The 20,932-nt window shown below is 41.7% G+C and overlaps 1 protein-coding gene across 4 annotated transcripts in view; it reads left to right on the top strand.

Moving 5' to 3' along the window:
- Nucleotides 1–20,932, top strand: part of LOC110522756 (semaphorin-6B) — a 142,306-nt gene that overhangs the window by 111,639 nt on the left and 9,735 nt on the right. For all 4 annotated transcript variants that reach the window (XM_036968406.1, XM_036968405.1, XM_036968407.1 and 1 more), the window contains one exon: nucleotides 5,036–5,094. In XM_036968406.1, the coding sequence (XP_036824301.1) occupies nucleotides 5,036–5,094 (59 nt within the window). The remainder of the gene's footprint in view (nucleotides 1–5,035; nucleotides 5,095–20,932) is intronic.

Below are 20,932 nucleotides of genomic sequence, written 5' to 3'. Positions count from 1 at the left end.
ATACTATAATATAATATAATACTGTAACATGGACAGTAACATGGACTATAATATAATATAATATAAGACTGTAACATGGACTATAACATGGACTGTAACATGAACTATAATATAATATAATACTGTAACATGGACTATACTATAATATAATATAAGACTGTAACATGAACTATAACATGGACTGTAACATGAACTATAATATAATATAATACTGTAACATGGACAGTAACATGGACTATACTATAATATAATATAAGACTGTAACATGGACTATAATATAATATAAGACTGTAACATGGACTATAACATGGACTGTAACATGAACTATAATATAATATAATACTGTAACATGGACTATACTATAATATAATATAAGACTGTAACATGGACTATAATATAATATAATATAATACTGTAACATGGACAGTAACATGGACTATACTATAATATAATATAAGACTGTAACATGGACTATAACATGGACTGTAACATGAACTATAATATAATATAATACTGTAACATGGACTATACTATAATATAATATAAGACTGTAACATGAACTATAACATGGACTGTAACATGAACTATAATATAATATAATACTGTAACATGGACTGTAACATGAACTATAATATAATATAATACTGTAACATGGACAGTAACATGGACTATACTATAATATAATATAAGACTGTAACATGGACTATAATATAAGACTGTAACATGGACTATAACATGGACTGTAACATGAACTATAATATAATATAATACTGTAACATGGACTATACTATAATATAATATAAGACTGTAACATGGACTATAATATAATATAATATAATACTGTAACATGGACAGTAACATGGACTATACTATAATATAATATAAGACTGTAACATGGACTATAACATGGACTGTAACATGAACTATAATATAATATAATACTGTAACATGGACTATACTATAATATAATACTGTAACATGGACAGTAACATGGACTATACTATAATATAATATAAGACTGTAATATAGACTATAACATGGACTGTAACATGAACTATAATATAATATAATACTGTAACATGGACAGTAACATGGACTATACTATAATATAATATAAGACTGTAACATGGACTATACTATAATATAATATAAGACTGTAACATGGACTATAACATGGACTGTAACATGAACTATAATATAATATAATACTGTAACATGGACAGTAACATGGACTATACTATAATATAATATAAGACTGTAATATGGACTATAACATGGACTGTAATATGAACTATAATATAATATAATACTGTAACATGGACAGTAACATGGACTATACTATAATATAATATAAGACTGTAACATGAACTATAACATGGACTGTAACATGAACTATAACATGGACTGTAACAGGGACTATAACATGGACTGTAACATGAACTATAATATAATATAATACTGTAACATGGACAGTAACATGGACTATACTATAATATAATATAAGACTGTAATATGGACTATAACATGGACTGTAATATGAACTATAATATAATATAATACTGTAACATGGACAGTAACATGGACTATACTATAATATAATATAAGACTGTAACATGAACTATAACATGGACTGTAACATGGACTATAACATGGACTGTAACATGGACTATACTATAATATAATATAAGACTGTAACATGGACTGTACTATAATATAATATAAGACTGTAATATGGACTATAACATGGACTGTAACAGGGACTATAACATGGACTGTAACATGAACTATAATATAATATAATACTGTAACATGGACTATACTATAATATAAGACTGTAACATGGACTATAACATGGACTGTAACAGGGACTATAACATGGACTGTAACATGAACTATAATATAATATAATACTGTAACATGGACTATACTATAATATAATATAAGACTGTAACATGGACTATAACATGGACTGTAACATGAACTATAATATAATATAATACTGTAACATGGACTGTAACATGAACTATAATATAATATAATACTGTAACATGGACAGTAACATGGACTATACTATAATATAATATAAGACTGTAACATGGACTATAATATAATATAAGACTGTAACATGGACTATAACATGGACTGTAACATGAACTATAATATAATATAATACTGTAACATGGACAGTAACATGGACTATACTATAATATAATATAAGACTGTAACATGGACTATAATATAATATAATATAATACTGTAACATGGACAGTAACATGGACTATACTATAATATAATATAAGACTGTAACATGGACTATAACATGGACTGTAACATGAACTATGATATAATATAATACTGTAACATGGACTATACTATAATATAATACTGTAACATGGACAGTAACATGGACTATACTATAATATAATATAAGACTGTAATATAGACTATAACATGGACTGTAACATGAACTATAATATAATATAATACTGTAACATGGACAGTAACATGGACTATACTATAATATAATATAAGACTGTAACATGGACTATACTATAATATAATATAAGACTGTAACATGGACTATAACATGGACTGTAACATGAACTATAATATAATATAATACTGTAACATGGACAGTAACATGGACTATACTATAATATAATATAAGACTGTAATATGGACTATAACATGGACTGTAATATGAACTATAATATAATATAATACTGTAACATGGACAGTAACATGGACTATACTATAATATAATATAATACTGTAACATGGACTATAACATGAACTATAATATAATATAATACTGTAACATGGACAGTAACATGGACTATACTATAATATAATATAAGACTGTAACATGGACAGTAACATGGACTATAACATGAACTATAATATAATATAATACTGTAACATGGACAGTAACATGGACTATACTATAATATAATATAAGACTGTAATATGGACTGTAACATGAACTATAATATAATATAATATAATACTGTAACATGGACAGTAACATGGACTATACTATAATATAATATAATACTGTAACATGGACAGTAACATGGACTATACTATAATATAATATAATACTGTAACATGGACTGTAACATGAACTATAATATAATATAATACTGTAACATGGACAGTAACATGGACTATACTATAATATAATATAATACTGTAACATGGACTGTAACATGAACTATAATATAATATAATATAATACTGTAACATGGACAGTAACATGGACTATACTATAATATAATATAATACTGTAACATGGACAGTAACATGGACTATACTATAATATAATATAATACTGTAACAGGGACTATAACATGGACTGTAACATGAACTATAATATAATATAATACTGTAACATGGACAGTAACATGGACTATACTATAATATAATATAAGACTGTAATATGGACTATAACATGGACTGTAACATGGACTGTAACATGAACTATAATATAATATAATACTGTAACATGGACAGTAACATGGACTATACTATAATATAATATAAGACTGTAATATGGACTGTAACATGGACTGTAATATGAACTATAATATAATATAATACTGTAACATGGACAGTAACATGAACTATAATATAATATAATACTGTAACATGGACAGTAACATGGACTATACTATAATATAAGACTGTAATATGGACTGTAACATGGACTATAACATGGACTGTAACAGGGACTATAACATGGACTGTAACATGAACTATAATATAATATAATACTGTAACATGGACAGTAACATGGACTATACTATAATATAAGACTGTAATATGGACTGTAACATGGACTATAACATGGACTGTAACAGGGACTATAACATGGACTGTAACATGAACTATAATATAATATAATACTGTAACATGGACAGTAACATGGACTATACTATAATATAATATAAGACTGTAACATGGACTATAACATGGACTGCAACATGGACTATAATATAAGACTGTAACGTGGACTATATTGAAAGGAATATAATGAAGTTCCTTACTGATTAGTTTGTGTTGATATTGTTTTATTACTTTAGGTGTTTTGTGCATCTTTATCAGACTTTACGTTCATATTACTCAGTTATAACTTTACCAGTAATCTTGCCTCCTGTAGACAATTTGTCCTTAAACTAATTAGCATTTTCTCAGCTTTCTCAGGTATTGTTACAAAACATTGCCATCCTACCTATCTACTCTAAAGATTACAGCCTGCAGCCTGCATTTAGCCAACACAATATACCCTATCAGGGTGAGCAATATATTCACAATTACTGTAACCACTTCAGTGTAAACTCACTTTTCAGAGTCACTCTCAGGCAGTAAAACACTCAGTTGGCCTGCTTGTTGTCTGGGCCTTTTGAACTAATTGCAGATCGTACAGCAGGAGACACATCCCAGTGAGCTGTCTGTGACTGTTGCTGTGCAGCCTGCCCTCTTGCCCTGGGCACTTTCCATGTTTAAATGACATAATTGGACGGGGGCCATTTTGAAGTCAAACTGCAGCCGTTTCTCCTCGTTAGAGGGCCTTTATGGTATACATTCACTAGATTAGAATAACTAGCTGATGTTTCTCTGGATATGGGCCATGACTAAGAGTGGCCTGCTCTCTCCAGGGGACTATAATGGACCTGGTCTGGTCTCACTGTCGCTGGAACTCACTGGTTTCATTTCCTTTTTATTTTGTCTCTTCATCATATAATGTCAGAGGTCCCTTTAGTTTTCCAAGGGCTCATATTACCAAAGTAGAAATTCTAATTGTTTTTAAAGTACGAGGGGAAAGAGCATATCCAGACGTGCTTTCAGAGGTGGGGGTATACTGTACAGTATGAGTTCTATCAACTTCACACTAAAAACTCTTCCTGTCCTTTCTGGTACATTTCATAGTGTTTTGTTTACCAGAGAAAAGCAGAAAGTTCTGTCAGACCAAAGCAGTTACACGATGTATTGTTTGTGTCCGTTGATAAATGACTGCGTCTTTCCGCTCTTCCAGACTGCCGTTCGAGCAAGACGTAGAACGCGGCAACGTGTCCCACTTGGGCGACTGTGACGGTAAGATATGTTTTTCTTTCTCTTTATTGCCATCCTCTCAACCTGTGTTGAGAAGTATTAGTGTTGATTCTGTGTTCCTTACGTAATTGCCTTCTCTAGGGTAGAACATCATACTGCTGCCTAGCTCCATATCATCACTGCCATGTTGAAATCCCCATGTCTGTTTAGAATCTTTCCTTTTTTTCTCTTCCCCAGCTTTGCTTATTTTTTTCCACTTCTGGCTAATTATTATCCATCTCTGAGAATCCTGGCCTTGATGTTTTCCGAGTTGTGTTCTGTTGTGAAAATGAAGGTGGCACAGCAAAGAGATTGCTCGGAGAGAAATCTCCTCGATTCCCGTGGCTCTTCTGATCCCACCGCTAATTCTGATGAGACATGTGTGCTATTACTGCTCCACCTCTTCAAGTTCTCAGAGTTCCTCTGCCATGCACCTCGAGAGCCACTCAGATAAATAGTACATAACGGTCACACACGTGCCTCTAATCCTGCATCAGAGGGGCTGTTTGAAGCTGCTTTCCCACCCCTGGACCCCTCTGGGTCCTGCTCTTTTTCTGTCTATGGGTGCTGGGCCGGTGGCTTGTCACTCTTCCTGTACGCTTGCGGTTCTGATACTGACATGACAAATGTGTGGTGGCCCTGACTTCTGCTGACAGAGGTGCTGTTGGTTGTCTCAAGATGAATGGTGCACCGTAGCCCTGCGTACGCTTGCCAAAAGGGTGCGCCAGAATCAGTCTATCAGCTGCCAGAATCATTAGGCACTGTGTCTTAGATAGTGATGAACTTGTGCTTCAATTTCCTTCTCCTATTGATGCTAAATCCGTTTTTACAGCACATAGTTCCCCCAGTGTACATTGCTCACATGGTCTACACAGATCTCTGTATCTTTGTATCTATCAATAGACAAGACAGTCATTCATAGTGTTACTGTTTGTAACCTGTGAAGGATCATCTTCATTCTCACATCACAACACACACACACACACACACACACACACACACACACACACACACACACACACACACACACACACACACACACACACACACACATACACACACACACACACACACACACACACACACACACACACACACACACACACACACACACACACACACACACACACACACACACACACACACACACACACACACACACACAGAGAGAGAGAGAGAGAGAGAGAGAGAGAAGGCAGGTGTGAGTCTCCAAAGCTCTGAGGTAGATTAGACAGAAGCATATCAGTCCATATCTCTCTACCTGACATCTGTCTGAGTCTGTAGCAGGCAGATAGAAAAGAGCCTGCCGTACTCCATCCATCTATCTATGGGTTAACGCAGCATTCATCACCATCTCCCTCCTTCTCTCTCTCCCTGAGTGAAGGAGCGTACCCAGGCACTGCCGCTCCTCAGTGGTGCCCCCACTGCACACACACAGCGCCGGGCTAGGGCCCACCGAGCTGAAGCCACAGCCAAACTCCAGCCAGACCCCCCCCTTTTCGGCACCCCACAGAGGAAGATGGATGGACAGCCCTGCTAACAGCCCATCTTACTGCCTGTCCTTCTCCTTAGCCAGAGAAAAGTAGCCCTGGAATGAGAGGAGGGGGAATCGATTTTCATCTCCTCTTTGGCTCGATCTGAGTCTAATAAATATCAGGAGTGAATCTATAAAGCAGTCTGCAGCCGTGATGGCTGAGGGGCTGAAGGAGGGGTTGAGGGAGGAGACATGGCTGAGCCCGGGGTCCTGGACAGGGGCGTGACAAATTGAGTGAGAAGGCCACCGCCGTGTCTGGAATCACCATGTTGGCACTGCTCCCGTTAGCGATAGCGTGACGAGGCAGTTACTCTGTCAGTTGGCACAAGGAGGCTGCCTACTCCTGCTCTCACACCTCGCTTTTGCTCTCCCTCTCCATCCATCCTTCTACAGTATCAAAGTTAGAGCATGATTCAGTGCAGGAACAGTATATCCCATGGTGGTCTACCTCAGCCCAGGTTAGGAAAGAGGCAGTCACTGTCTCTCTTCTTCTACTCAACAACACAGAGATCAGTTCAGGACAGGAACTTGCGATTTCCCCCCTGAAATGTCAGACGTTTGGATGCCTGACTTCTCTAAATCAGTCCTGATCAAAGCAGATGGAGACATCACAGCTTTTAATTGAGCTGACCTGTGGTGAAGGGCTGCTTAGTCAAATGAGTCCAATCAGAGCTGTGTGTGTGTGTGTGTGTGTGTGTGTGTGTGTGTGTGTGTGTGTGTGTGTGTGTGTGTGTGTGTGTGTGTGTGTGTGTGTGTGTGTGTGTGTGTGTGTGTGTGTGTGTGTGTGTGTGTGAGCGAGAGAGGGAGAGGGAGAGGGAGAGCCTGTGTGAGTTTGTGTTTGCATGCGCGTGGCTCTGCATACTGAGGGTCTGGGCCTATCCTAGCTCGCGTCAGCCCACGACCTACAACTCAATCACTCTGTCCCCAGAGCAGCCCAAGCCTAATGCTGGACTTAGACTTTTAATCATGTTTGAGTTGAACCCAGTCAGCTCTGAAAACTCCTCTAAACTTGTCAGGTAATAATCACCAGCAGTATAAACACAATAATGAGCGGGGTTTGAGTCCGGGCGTCAACTGATTGTCTGACGTGTCAGCTCCACTTATGAGCAGTTATTGCACCACGCGACTGCAGAGTGCAGGTTTTCCAGGTCATGACCTAACTTGCAGGAGTATCAGTTACAACAGGGTAAGCTCAGCTAAGTGTCAGGCTAGACATCAACCGTATACTATTTCATTTGTTGAAAGGGACCTTTAACTCTCACAAAATGTAAAACTATGTACATAGGAAAAGGCTAGAACCCTATAGTGGTGTTTCTTCACCCAAAAGCTCCAGACAGCTTGGTACCAGTGATACGGTTCCAATGCACCCACTGGCTTCTCTAGCAAACGCTGTGGGAATCAACAGGAATTTCTGTTCGCACAAAAAGCTCATCAGCTAATGTCAACTGTATTAAACCAGGCGTCAAATGGGAGAGGATGCTGTCACTGCAGGAGAGAGTCGCTGGCACCATCACTTGTTCCAAGTCAACGCATTTCAAATCTACCTTTTCCCAGAAAGACGTCCCAGGGAAGCCGAGTAGGTTTCCGTCTGTGTGAACCAAGACAAAACGCGATAGTCAACTCTTACGCTCCTTCGCTGCTCGCTCACCATTCACTCCTTCCACGCCGCCTTGAAAGCACTCAGGCATAATGACAGACCCTCACCAGCGAGCGAAGCCATTACAGATGGAAGCAATTATGGTGCTGTGAAAATATTTCTCAATGTAAGGCGGTGTTTTGCCCTGGAGAACAGCGTGTTGCAATCACAAATTAATTGAGGTCCACAGCACAGCATTGAAGCTAGAGCAGGAAAGATCTGACGCGGTTGCGTCATGTTAGTGGGTGACAACTGCAAGGACTCCGGGGGAGAGGAAGCGGGAGGGAGCATTTGGTAGCACATTTACCACATTCTAATTTGTGTCGGTTAGAGGCCTGAAAGGAGCCGGTAAAGATTAGTGCTTTATATTTACATTGTGGGAGCAGTAAGTAGAGTTTTGAAACCTCTAGATGACAAATGCATTCCCTGAGGCTGAACCCAGCAGAGACACTGCAGCAATCACTCTAGGAGAGCTGCTCTGTCTGAGATCTTGGTGACCTTTACTACACCGAAGTCATCCGTGCCCGACCATCAAAGCTCCGCTCCTCGCACAATGAGAAGGAGGAGGGCAAACCACACGCCCCAGACGCCAGCCTACTTCCTCTCACATACGTCTCAGCCACAAAGCAAAGATCTGAGACGCTTGAGCTAGGCCTATCCTACCTGCTGTCTGACAAGAGGTGCAGGTTTGTGAAATGTGAGGGAGTTTCAATGTGCAGCATCAAACCTGAATATCTAGAGAGGTGCGAGGACTCCTGAAGGGTTTCTTCTCTTTCATGTGGGTCTCTCTTGTGAGGAGTATGGGGAGAAGAGAGTGGTAGGAGAGAGAGAGAGTAGGCAACGAGGTGAAAACTGATGGGTATCAGAGAGAGCATGAAAGGACAAACAGCTGCCGTGAGGTGCCGACCGAGCCGGGCCGATAGCTGGCTAACACACCGCCATCAGGCCTCTGCGTGTCAACAGGAAATAAACCCCATAGACACAAATTCATGCCGAACTGTAAAGTGGTGATCTGGCAAAGGATGATTGACTGCCTCAGTCTAATGCGTTCTAAGGCCTCATGCTGCATGGCTGAGGAAAAAGTGTTCAGCAGTTAGTTAAGTCCCAGAGCCCCATAATGCCTCATTCCTAACCCTCACATAGTGACATTGTCTCTGAAACTCGTGGCATTATCTCTCACTGAGACTATAATCCAGCGTGCTGTTCCCAGGTAACATTCGGCCTCCCCTCACTAGTCTCCACACCCAGTGTATCGATCACCTTAAAGGGGATTTTGTTCAATTCACCACAAAAGCTGTCTATCTGATGCCTCATCTCACTGAGGATTGGTCTCATTGTTGTACAGGAGGATTTTCTAAAGCCGTGGGCCTGTGGCGGAGCGGATGTATGGTGCTGAAGGCATTTCATTAAGCGTGTGTCGTAAATCAGAGGAGCAGGGCGGAGGAGCTGATTCAATCAGCCAACCAGATGGGCTGGAGTCCCAACCAATGCTGGATGATTTAATCATCCCACTACTAAACCTTAAACAGTGTGTGATGGGAACAAATCCAATGCTACAACACTGAGGTGTTAACACCGAAACAAATAGTTCTGTGTTTTCAGCTGGCGGTCATACTGTGTATTGTGGTGTGTACAGCCATGGCACACTAGATTTATGTCTACAGCATGTGGGAAAGATGTAGTTGAAATTGTGAGGTACCTGATTGGAGAATGAGCGATTGTAACCCTCGGTGGATCGTTAAACTAATAACACGGCCCGGATTTTGAATTTATTGCCTGTGACATACCTTTTGAATATTTGTTATTAGTTTCCATGGTGTGCTTTTCCTTCGCACCTAAACTGAGGATATCAATTACTGCCCAACACCAACCATAACCGTAGGCCATGGGGTGTAGTTGTGGGAAAGGGAGTATAAAGCGACAATCCTCCGAGACGCATTTTTCTGGAAAACTATTTATTTCAGCACGTCTTCCACAGTCCACAGCCCAGATGTTTTATTTGGATTGTATGCAGCTGAAAGTGCTAACAGCCTCAACCTTGTTAAGTTGCTCCTAAAGGCCGGCATGATGAGAAAAGAAAGGTCTCAAAATATAGGCCCACTAATATAAGCCCACTCAGTGTGGAACATGTGAATAGGCCCACTAATATAAGCCCACTCAGTGTGGAACATGTGAATAGGCCCACTAATATAAGCCCACTCAGTGTGGAACATGTGAATAGGCCCACTAACATAAGCCCACTCAGTGTGGAACATGTGAATAGGCCCACTAATATAAGCCCACTCAGTGTGGAACATGTGAATAGGCCCACTAATATAAGCCCACTCAGTGTGGAACATGTGAATAGGCCCACTAATATAAGCCCACTCAGTGTGGAACATGTGAATAGGCCCACTAATATAAGCCCACTCAGTGTGGAACATGTGAATAGAAAGTGTTAAAAAATATAACACAAAGGAACCAGTCCAACGACCGACAGTTTCCCTCTCATCAAATTGAGCATGGGATGGAGTCAACTTCCTGTGATAGATATGAATTGAACACACACCATTATTTAAACAACTCTGCTCTATCATTTAGCACAAGGTCATTGTAGCAGCACAGTGGACTACTGTGTAGATGCATTTATGATGGAATTAGCTAAAACTTCAATCTGTCCTTTACTAATAGGACGGCTGAAAACCTGATTCTATTAGCAGTTTTGTGGAAATGTTATGGGATTGAATTGAAAACACATGCTGGGGTTCATAAATATTTTACCATATTGATCAGTAGAGGCAACCTAGACCTGCCCTTATAAGGTTCTACACAACCTCTAGCCAGCTCACTCAGTCATGACTCTTCCTTGGTAATGTAGTCAGAGGAACTATAAATGCCTTGATAATCAACCCTATGAGTAAACACAGTGTCTCTGATGTAGCAAGGCTATGGAGCTCTAACATGTCTGACCACAGAACAATGGTGGAGGGAAGGAGACCACACTGGAGAGGAACCCAGATCAGAGAGAGAGAGAGAGAGAGAGAGAGAGAGAGACAGAGAGACAGAGAGAGAGAGAGACAGAGAGACAGAGAGAGAGAGAGAGAGATACAGAGAGAGAGAGAGATACAGAGAGAGAGAGATACAGAGAGAGAGAGAGAGATACAGAGAGAGAGAGAGAGACAGAGAGAGACAGAGAGAGAGAGAGAGAGAGAGATGGCACGGCAGCCCCACTTCCCCCCCAGGAGGCTGAAAAGATTTGTCATGGGCCCTCGGATCCTCAAAAAGTTATACAGTTCCACCATCTTGACTGGTTGCATCACTTCTTGGTATGGCAAATGCACCGCTCTTGACCGCAAAGCTCTACAGAGAGTTGTGTGGACAGCCCAAGCTTCTACCCACAAGCCATAAGACTCTGAATTAGCCAGACTGCTAAGTAGTTAGTTAATGGTACCCAAACTATCTTCACTGACTCTGTCTTGCACTGACCCTATGCACACTCACTAGACTATATATACACACCATATACAGTATACACTCACTTACACACACTACATTGACACTCCCACAAAAAATACACACACATTCACATACACTACAATCCTCATTGATCTGGTACTGGTACTCCCTGTATATAGCTCCACATTGATCTGGTACAGGTACTCCCTGTATATAGCTCCACATTGATCTGGTACTGGTACTCCCTGTATATAGCTCCACATTGATCTGGTACAGGTACTGCCTGTATATAGCTCCACATTGATCTGGTACATGTACTCCCTGTATATAGCTCCACATTGATCTGGTACTGGTACTCCTTGTATATAGCTCCACATTGATCTGGTACTGGTACTCCCTGTATATAGCTCCACATTGATCTGGTACATGTACTCCCTGTATATAGCTCCATTCTTGTGTATTTCATTTTATTCCTCTTGTGTTACTATTTGTTGGGATGTGTTCATCAGCAAGCATTTCACGGTAAATTCTACACCAGTTGTTTTTGACAGAGAGAGAGAGAGAGAGAGAGAGAGAGAATATAGTGCCTGGAGTCTTTCTTTAAACAAAGATAGAAATAATGGTAGAAAGAGTACTGAGCCATGAGTGCAGGCAGTGCATTCAGTCCATAATTCTCATATATTACATACACACACACACAGTACACTCACTTTCACATAGACACACACACACTCATATTTATACACTGCTCAAAAAAATAAAGGGAACACTAAAATAACACATCCTAGATCTGAATGAATGAAATATTCTTATTAAATACTTTTTTCTTTACATAGTTGAATGTGCTGACAACAAAATCACACAAACATGATCAATGGAAATCAAATGTATCAACCCATGGAGGTCTGGATTTGGAGTCACACTCAAAATTAAAGTGGAAAACCACACTACAGGCTGATCCAACTTTGATGTAATGTCCTTAAAACAAGTCAAAATGAGGCTCAGTAGTGTGTGTGGCCTCCATGTGCCTGTATGACCTCACTACAACGCCTGGGCATGCTCCTGATGAGGTGGCGGATGGTCTCCTGAGGGATCTCCTATCAGACCTGGACTAAAGCATCCGCCAACTCCTGGACAGTCTGTGGTGCAACGTGGCGTTGGTGGATGGAGCGAGACATGATGTCCCAGATGTGCTCAATTGGATTCAGGTCTGGGGAACGGGCGGGCCAGTCCATAGCATCAATGCCTTCCTCTTGCAGGAACTGCTGACACACTCCAGCCACATGAGGTCTAGCATTGTCTTGCATTAGGAGGAACCCAGGGCCAACCGCACCAGCATATGGTCTCACAGGGGGTCTGAGGATCTCATCTCGGTACCTAATGGCAGTTAGGCTACCTCTGGCGAGCACATGGAGGGCTGTGCGGCCCCCCAAAGAAATGCCACCCCACACCATGACTGACCCACCGCCAAACCGGTCATGCTGGAGGATGTTGCAGACAGCAGAACGTTCTCCACGGCGTCTCCAGACTGTCACGTCTGTCACATGTGCTCAGTGTGAACCTGCTTTCATCTGTGAAGAGCACAGGGCGCCAGTGGCGAAATTGCCAATCTTGGTGTTCTCTGGCAAATGCCAAACGTCCTGCACGGTGTTGGGCTGTAAGCACAACCCCCACCTGTGGACGTCGGGCCCTCATACCACCCTCATGGAGTCTGTTTCTGATCGTTTGAGCAGACACATGCACATTTGTGGCCTGATGGAGGTCATTTTGCAGGGCTCTGGCAGTGCTCCTCCTGCTCCTCCTTGCACAAAGGCAGAGGTAGCGGTCCTGCTGCTGGGTTGTTGCCCTCCTACGGCCTCCTCCACGTCTCCTGATGTACTGGCCTGTCTCCTGGTAGCGCCTCCATGCTCTGGACACTACGCTGACAGACACAGCAAACCTTCTTGCCACAGCTCGCATTGATGTGCCATCCTGGATGAGCTGCACTACCTGAGCCACTTGTGTGGGTTGTAGACTCCGTCTCATGCTACCACTAGAGTGAAATGCTACCACCAGCATTCAAAAGTGACCAAAACATCAGCCAGGAAGCATAGGAACTGAGAAGTGGTCTGTAGTCACCACCTGCAGAACGACTCCTTTATTGGGGGTGTCTTGCTAATTGCCTATAATTTCCACCTGTTGTCTATTCCATTTGCACAACAGCATGTGAAATGTATTGTCAATCAGTGTTGCTTCCTAAGTGGACAGTTTGATTTCACAGAAGTGTGATTGACTTGGAGTGACATTGTGTTGTTTAAGTGTTCCCTTTGCTAAAAAAAAATAGTGTATATACTCAGTGTCCAGTTTATTAGGTATACCCATCTAAATCCCTGTCGGACACCCCTTTGCCTCCAGAACAGCCTGAATTATTTGGGGCATGGAAACGTTGCTCAATTGGTATCAAGGGACTTAATATGTGCCAGGAATAAACTAGTCAGACCATTACAACCCTGCCATGTTAGGTGCCTCCTAAGAAGAGGTAGGTGCAGGAGTCAGGAGCAGGAGAGCAAGGAATTTCCAGTGGCACAGTTGTTTATTATAAAGTCCCAAAACAACAACAGGTGGGGAAACACACCCCAACGAAGTCGCCATACATAGGGAAAATCACAAAGCACACGGAGGAGAAACCTCTACTCCTAATACAGTACCAACGGTACAACGACTGTGAGAAACAAAAAACCCTGTGGCGCAAACACGCACCCCTAACAAAGCAAAATAATCCCACACAAAGACTAGCAGGCAGCGGAGGTTAATAAACCCACCAAAAATTAACTAATCAGACACGGGTGATAACTACAACAGACAGACACAAACGAAAAGGAAAAATAGATCGATGGCAGCTAGTAGGCCGGCGACGACGACCGCCGAGCACCGCACGAACAGGGAGAGGAGCCACCTTCGGTGGAAGTCGTGACATGCCACCAGTTATTACCGTTGACACCAGGCAGGATGGACTCACGCAGCTTATGCCAAATCCTGACTCAACAGGAACTGGGATTTGTCCGACCAGGTGATGCTTTTCCACTCCTCAAATGTCCTGTGTTGGTGATCGCTTGTCCACTGGAGCCTCTTCTTCTTGTTTTTAGCTGATAGGAGTGGAACCCATTGTGGTCGTCTGCTGCCCATCTGTGACAAGGTCTGACGAGTTGTGAGTTTTGATATGTCGTTCTGCACACCACTGTTGTAATGTGACGTTATTTGCCTGTTTGTGGCCCACCTGTTAACTTGCAAGATTCTTGCCAGCTGTTTTCGCCCACAGGACTGCCGCTGACTGGATGTTTTTTGTTTGTCACACCATTCTCGGTAAACCCTAGACACTGTCTTGTGTGATAAGCCCAGGAGGCCGGCCGTTTCTGAGATATTCAAACCGTTTTACCCATTCTAACGTTCAATTGAATAGTAACTGAATGCTTCAATGCCTGTCTGCCTGCTTTATATAGCAAGCCACGGCCACGTGACCCACTGTCTGTAGGAGCGAACCATTTTCGTGAATGGGGTGGTATACCTAATAAGCTGTTCACTGAGTGTATACAGTACATACATAAAGATGTGCATGCATATTATACGTACAAGTACATTGACATGCAGAGAAACAGTGAGTCCCTAGGTCAAAGCCCCTCAGATCATTCTATAACACCAATAATGTCAGTCGCTTTCAAACTAAGATGCATTTATGTCATGTGCATGTCCATCAGGAGTGTTGCTGCTTTGTACTGTAGTTTGAAGGCAGGATGTGTTTCATGTGTGAGCCAACCCAGTCTCCGGAACAGTAGTTCCATATCCCCAGCCTGTTCTATCCCCTACTGCAGCAGCCAGCATCACAGTTAATAACTGCATGTTTCCAGTCACCACATACCCGCCGTCACTGACACCGCGTTGGGTTTGAAAATCAATAACTCCACCGCTGAAAGGCCTGCCAATTTGTGAGCACGGGCATAGCAAATCCATACACTGCCAGTGTTTTAATGAAGAGAATCTTAACTATTGTGGCTTTTCATTATGCCGGCCTACTCCAAGCCAGGGTCCATGGGGGGAAGAGAGGGAGAGAGGGAGGAGATGGAAGGTGGAGGAATGAAGGGAAGGAATCAGAGGGATATCTCTGGAGATGCAGAGAGAGACAGGGGAAGATTAACGGACATGCCACTGGAATGGAAGAGGAGAGAGGAAGAGCAGATCAGGGAAGCGAGGGAATAGAAGACGGGGCTGCAGATGAATGGAGAGATATGGGGAAGATTAACGGCAACATATAAATGAAAGAATGTGAGCCCTGTAGCTTGGTGAATACACAGAAAAAAACAAAAAACAAATACATGGCAGTTAGTTAGTCGGCCTCCATAGCTCAATTTCCCTCCGCTTGGCCCATTTCTCCCTACCTCCAGCTCTAACTAGGCTTCTCCTGCCTCCGCGCTTGTTCTCCTGTAATTGGAGCTGGAAGCCCAAGACGTGCTCAGCGTTCGTCAGGCTGACAGTCAGGGCGGCTTCCATTAAGGTTTAATAAGTGAGTCGGCGAGGAGAGGGTTGCTGTCAGCCTAGTGGGGCAGAGAGAGACCTGCCCCCCTCCCATCTCTTCCCTCCTCACCCCTCCCTGCTCCAGCTGCTTTGTCTCCCCCAGCCACGGCCACAAAGCAGAGTGGCCCCAAAAGCGACACTCACTAATGGCCTTTCAGACTGCGATGTGCATCGTCTCTCTGTGAAGAGAAAGAGAGAGACACATTGGGTCTGAAGGGGAGGAGAACGTGCTGCTCCAGATATGGAAGATGCATTTCAATGGTGGTTCATTCTCATTACCAGGAAAGGGCAGCCCTCATTGCAACATTCTCCAGCTGAGCCATGGAAACACAGACACTCATCGGGACCTCTCCCTCACACCGAGACCACAGCATATTATTGCACCATACACAATTTAATGTGAAGCGCCATAGTGAACTCCGAACATGCATTGGTAGGACCCAACTTGCTAACAACCGTCAGGTCACTAATGGTCTGGTACTCAGGGCTCTACTGTCCCTCCATCAGGTCCTAACTGTCTGGTACTCAGGTTTCTACTGTCCCTCCATGACCTGGTACTCAGGGCTCTATTGTCCCTCCATCAGGTCCTTATGGCCTGGTACTCAGGGCTCTATTGTCCCTCCATCAGGTCCTAATGGCCTGGTACTCAGGGCTCTGTTGTCCCTACATCAGATCCTAATGGTATGGTACTCAGGGCTCTATTGTCCCTCCATCAGGTCCTAATGGCCTGGTACTCAGGGCTCTGTTGTCCCTCCATCAGATCCTAATGGTCTGGTACTCAGGGCTCTATTGTCCCTCCATCAGGTCCTAATGGCCTGGTACTCAGGGCTCTGGTGTCCCTCCATCAGATCCTAATGATCTGGTACTCATGGCTCTATTGCCCCTCCATCAGATCCTAATGGTCTGGTACTCAGGGCTCTACTGCCCCTCCATCAGGTCCTAATGGCCTGGTACTCAGGGCTCTATTGTCCCTCCATCAGGTCCTAATGGCCTGGTACTCAGGGCTCTATTGTCTCTCCATCAGGTCCTAATGGCCTGGTACTCAGGGCTCTATTGTCCCTCCATCAGGTCCTTATGGCTTGGTACTTAGGGCTCTATTATCACTCTATCGGGTCCAATTGGCCTGGTACTCAGGGCTCTATAGTCCCTCCATCAGGTCCTAATGGCCTGGTACTCAGGGCTCTATTGTCCCTCCATCAGGTCCTTATGGCCTGGTACTCAGGGCTTTATTGTCCCTCTAACCACTCTGACATCAATGAAAATGCAATTCAAAATCACATCAAATACTTATCGTCAACACAGTATCATCATTTTAAAACTCAGCTCGCTGTGATGATCAATTTGAAGAAGTTCAACCACAGGTTGAAACTGAGTGGAAAACATGGTTGTTGTGGATGTTGTTTCAAAGCCTGAACCCAAAGAAATACACATATTAGGGCTTATACATATGCATAGACCTATATATATATATTTAAAAAAAGATTAGAACCTATAACCTACTATTATAGAACCTATAACCTATTATAACCTACTGCATATTACGCACAGTAGAAAAACATTTATTAAACTGTTTAAAGATGTCTTTGATACATAATTGGTCTAGCCTTTACTGAAAAATTTAACAAATTCTTGTCATCGAGTGTGGACTGTATTATTATGCATACTGGATGGACAGGTTTCCTTCTACTATACTCCAAAGTTACTATCAATGAGTCTGGGAGAGAACGTATAGGCCTAGGCGATGCTGTTGGTTCATTGATTGTGCAGGACGGCTTACAGAGTTAGCCTACACTAGTGAATTACTATTTGATTTTGAATAGTCTAGTAATAGGGCATATTCTATACATTCATAATGAATAGGCTGACACATTACCTTAAGTTACAGAATATCTCACCATCGGGAGTTTCCATTTCTCTCTCCTTCCTTCCTTTCTCCAGGGTGCAGAGAGAGGTACTGTCAACAGTTCAATGAAATATGTTTTGTTGCGAAAACATTTTACTCTCGATTTTCCCGAACTGATTTCACTTGCTCCCAAATTAAGCCCTGGGTAGCTGCAGGACCAGGGTTGGAGAGCCCATGGTGTACAGAGATTGGGCGGAATATCCCCTGTCGCACAGCGAGAGGAAGTATGCTCCTCGAACAGTGGTTGATGCGTGAAATAAGTGTTTTCTTTAAGCCCAGATATTTCTATGTGCAATTTGTGTGAAAGCAGAGTTTTTGATGGTTGCCACTAAAAAGAGGAGGATCCCAGCTGCTACTATATTGATTTCTCAGCTGCACATGTTCCTCTATAAAACCGGAGTAGCCTACCCTGCATGAGTGAAAAACAAAATGGTGGGAAAGCATTCATTATTTCAGTGCATATGGATGATAGGTCCTTTTTTCTCCTGCCCCTGTTCCTGTTCCTGTTCCTGTTTCTGTTTCTGTTTCTATTCCTGTTCCTGTTTCTGTTTCTGTTCCTGTTTCTGTTTCTATTCCTGTTCCTGGACCATTCTAAATGTAAACAAATGTTACATTTTTGTAAAGACTCGATTAAATTTAAAGTTTATCACTTGATGAGACATCAGCATGTGCAGACTGAGGCAAGGAACAGAGCGTGAGCCTTTTTTTCAACTTTCTCAAATCATCAATAGCCTATAGTCACATCATGCAGCCCATATACACTGTGTGTACATAACATTAGGGACATCTTCCTAATAATGAGTTGCACGGCCTTTTGCCCTCAGAGGAGCATCATTTCGTTGGGGCATGCTTTCGACACTCCAATGCTTCCCACAGTTGTGTCAAGTTGGCTGGATGTCCTTTGGGTGGTGGAACATTATTGATACACACTGAAAACTGTTGAACATGAAAAACCCAGCAGCATTGACGTTCTTGACACACTCAAACTAGTGCGCCTGGCACCTACTACCATACCGCTTTCAAAGGCACGTCATTCTTTTGTCTTGCCCATTCACCCTCTGAATGGCACTCATACACAATCCATGCCTCAATTGTCTCAAGGCTTTTAATATCCTTCTTTAACCTGTCTTCTCCCCTTCATCTACACTGATTGAATTGGATTTAACAGGTGACATCAATAAGGGATCATAGCTTTCATCTGGATTCACCTGGTCAGTCTATGTTATGGAATGAGCAGGTGTTCCTAATATTTTGTGCACTCAGTGTATGTTTGGATTTCTAAGACATTCCAAGGTTTGTATCATTCACAAATAACTCTAAATCAAGCATACAGTATTATCACTTTTGCACTCAACATACAGTAGCCACTTCACATGCTTACTCACTCCGGAATGGGAAAAATATCCATTATATTTTATTCAGCTAAGTTCAATTATATTCTTCTTACTATAAAATCATATAAAATAATGACACAGGACTTATAAGCATATCTTGTCAGCTAAATGAACAAGCCTACAGCCTATATCATGGATCATAGCCAGTTAACATACTGTACATCTGGCCAACTCATATTCTGTTCATCTGAAATACCTTTCCTTCATATTACAATGTTTCTTTAGACCTGCCTAAAATAAATCATGGATTGGTGTATATTAAATGAACTTACTAGACTTTTTAAAATTCCAAAGGCGTGCATCAGCGGCTTATATGTGGCTTGTATGTGTGGAGGCGTGGAGATGCTAAACATGTTTATGTTAATAAATGGTCAATTATTATGAGACCGGCAGTCTTTTGCTTGACAATAACTGTCTGACAAAATTTCATGACCACCAAGTATGAACATTTCCAGATGTGAATGAAATGATGGTCCAACGTTGTTTAGAGAGCCATCAAGGCTTGTGGTTTTTAGGAATTACCAAACCCAAGAACCAATTCATTACCTTATTGTTTTATTCCTAAACCAGAGGCCTCAGTAAATAATACGAGAGCAGCAGCACCATAGCCTGAGAATGACATTTATTCCACTGTCTCCTCTGCTGCCTGGCTGCCACGGAACATTGAGGAGCACAGTACTTTCCAGAGTTATGTAATAGATACTGCCCGTGAATCCAAGTTGAATATTGTCCCAAAAAGGGAAAATAAATAGTGCATGAATCAGGGATATGTTTAGGTTGGCCAAGTGGTGATGCCAACAATGTGTTTATCTCTGCCTAAGGAGAGAGAGAGAGAGAGAGAGAGAGAGAGAGCCAATTAGCAAATGCCAGATTCAATATAAATATCACAGAATATGGGTGTTTAGCCGAATACACAAACACAATGGTAGGGACTGTGCTTAGCCAGCAGAACTATGAGCTCCCTATGTGACAGTTAGAGGGAAGGAAAGAGAAGAAAGAAATAGGAGGGAAAATCAGTCACGTTAATATGAAACCAAAAACACATACATCCACATTTACTATTTATTAGGATCCCTATTAGCTGTTGCCAAGGCAGCAGCTACTCTTCCTGGAGTCCAAACAGGAATAAAACAATTACATCACAACAAAACAATAGCCTACATCATAAATAAAACAGTACATAATACAAGACATTGTTACATTATTACTCTATTATTACAAATGTATAATATACAATTTACAATACTACAATAATACTATCTATATTGTGGATTTTAGTTTTTTAGTTTAGTTTATTAATTCAACCATTTAAAAAAAACAAGCACACATAAAACTTGAAAAAGCCATACTGTACATGAGTTACATCATGGAGGATAACACACAAAGTCTGG

This window comes from Oncorhynchus mykiss, chromosome 30, assembly GCF_013265735.2.
Source record: "Oncorhynchus mykiss isolate Arlee chromosome 30, USDA_OmykA_1.1, whole genome shotgun sequence".
Lineage (NCBI taxonomy): Eukaryota > Metazoa > Chordata > Actinopteri > Salmoniformes > Salmonidae > Oncorhynchus > Oncorhynchus mykiss.
The sequence above is the reverse complement of the archived record's forward strand: the minus strand, read 5'-3'. Positions and strand labels throughout refer to the sequence as shown.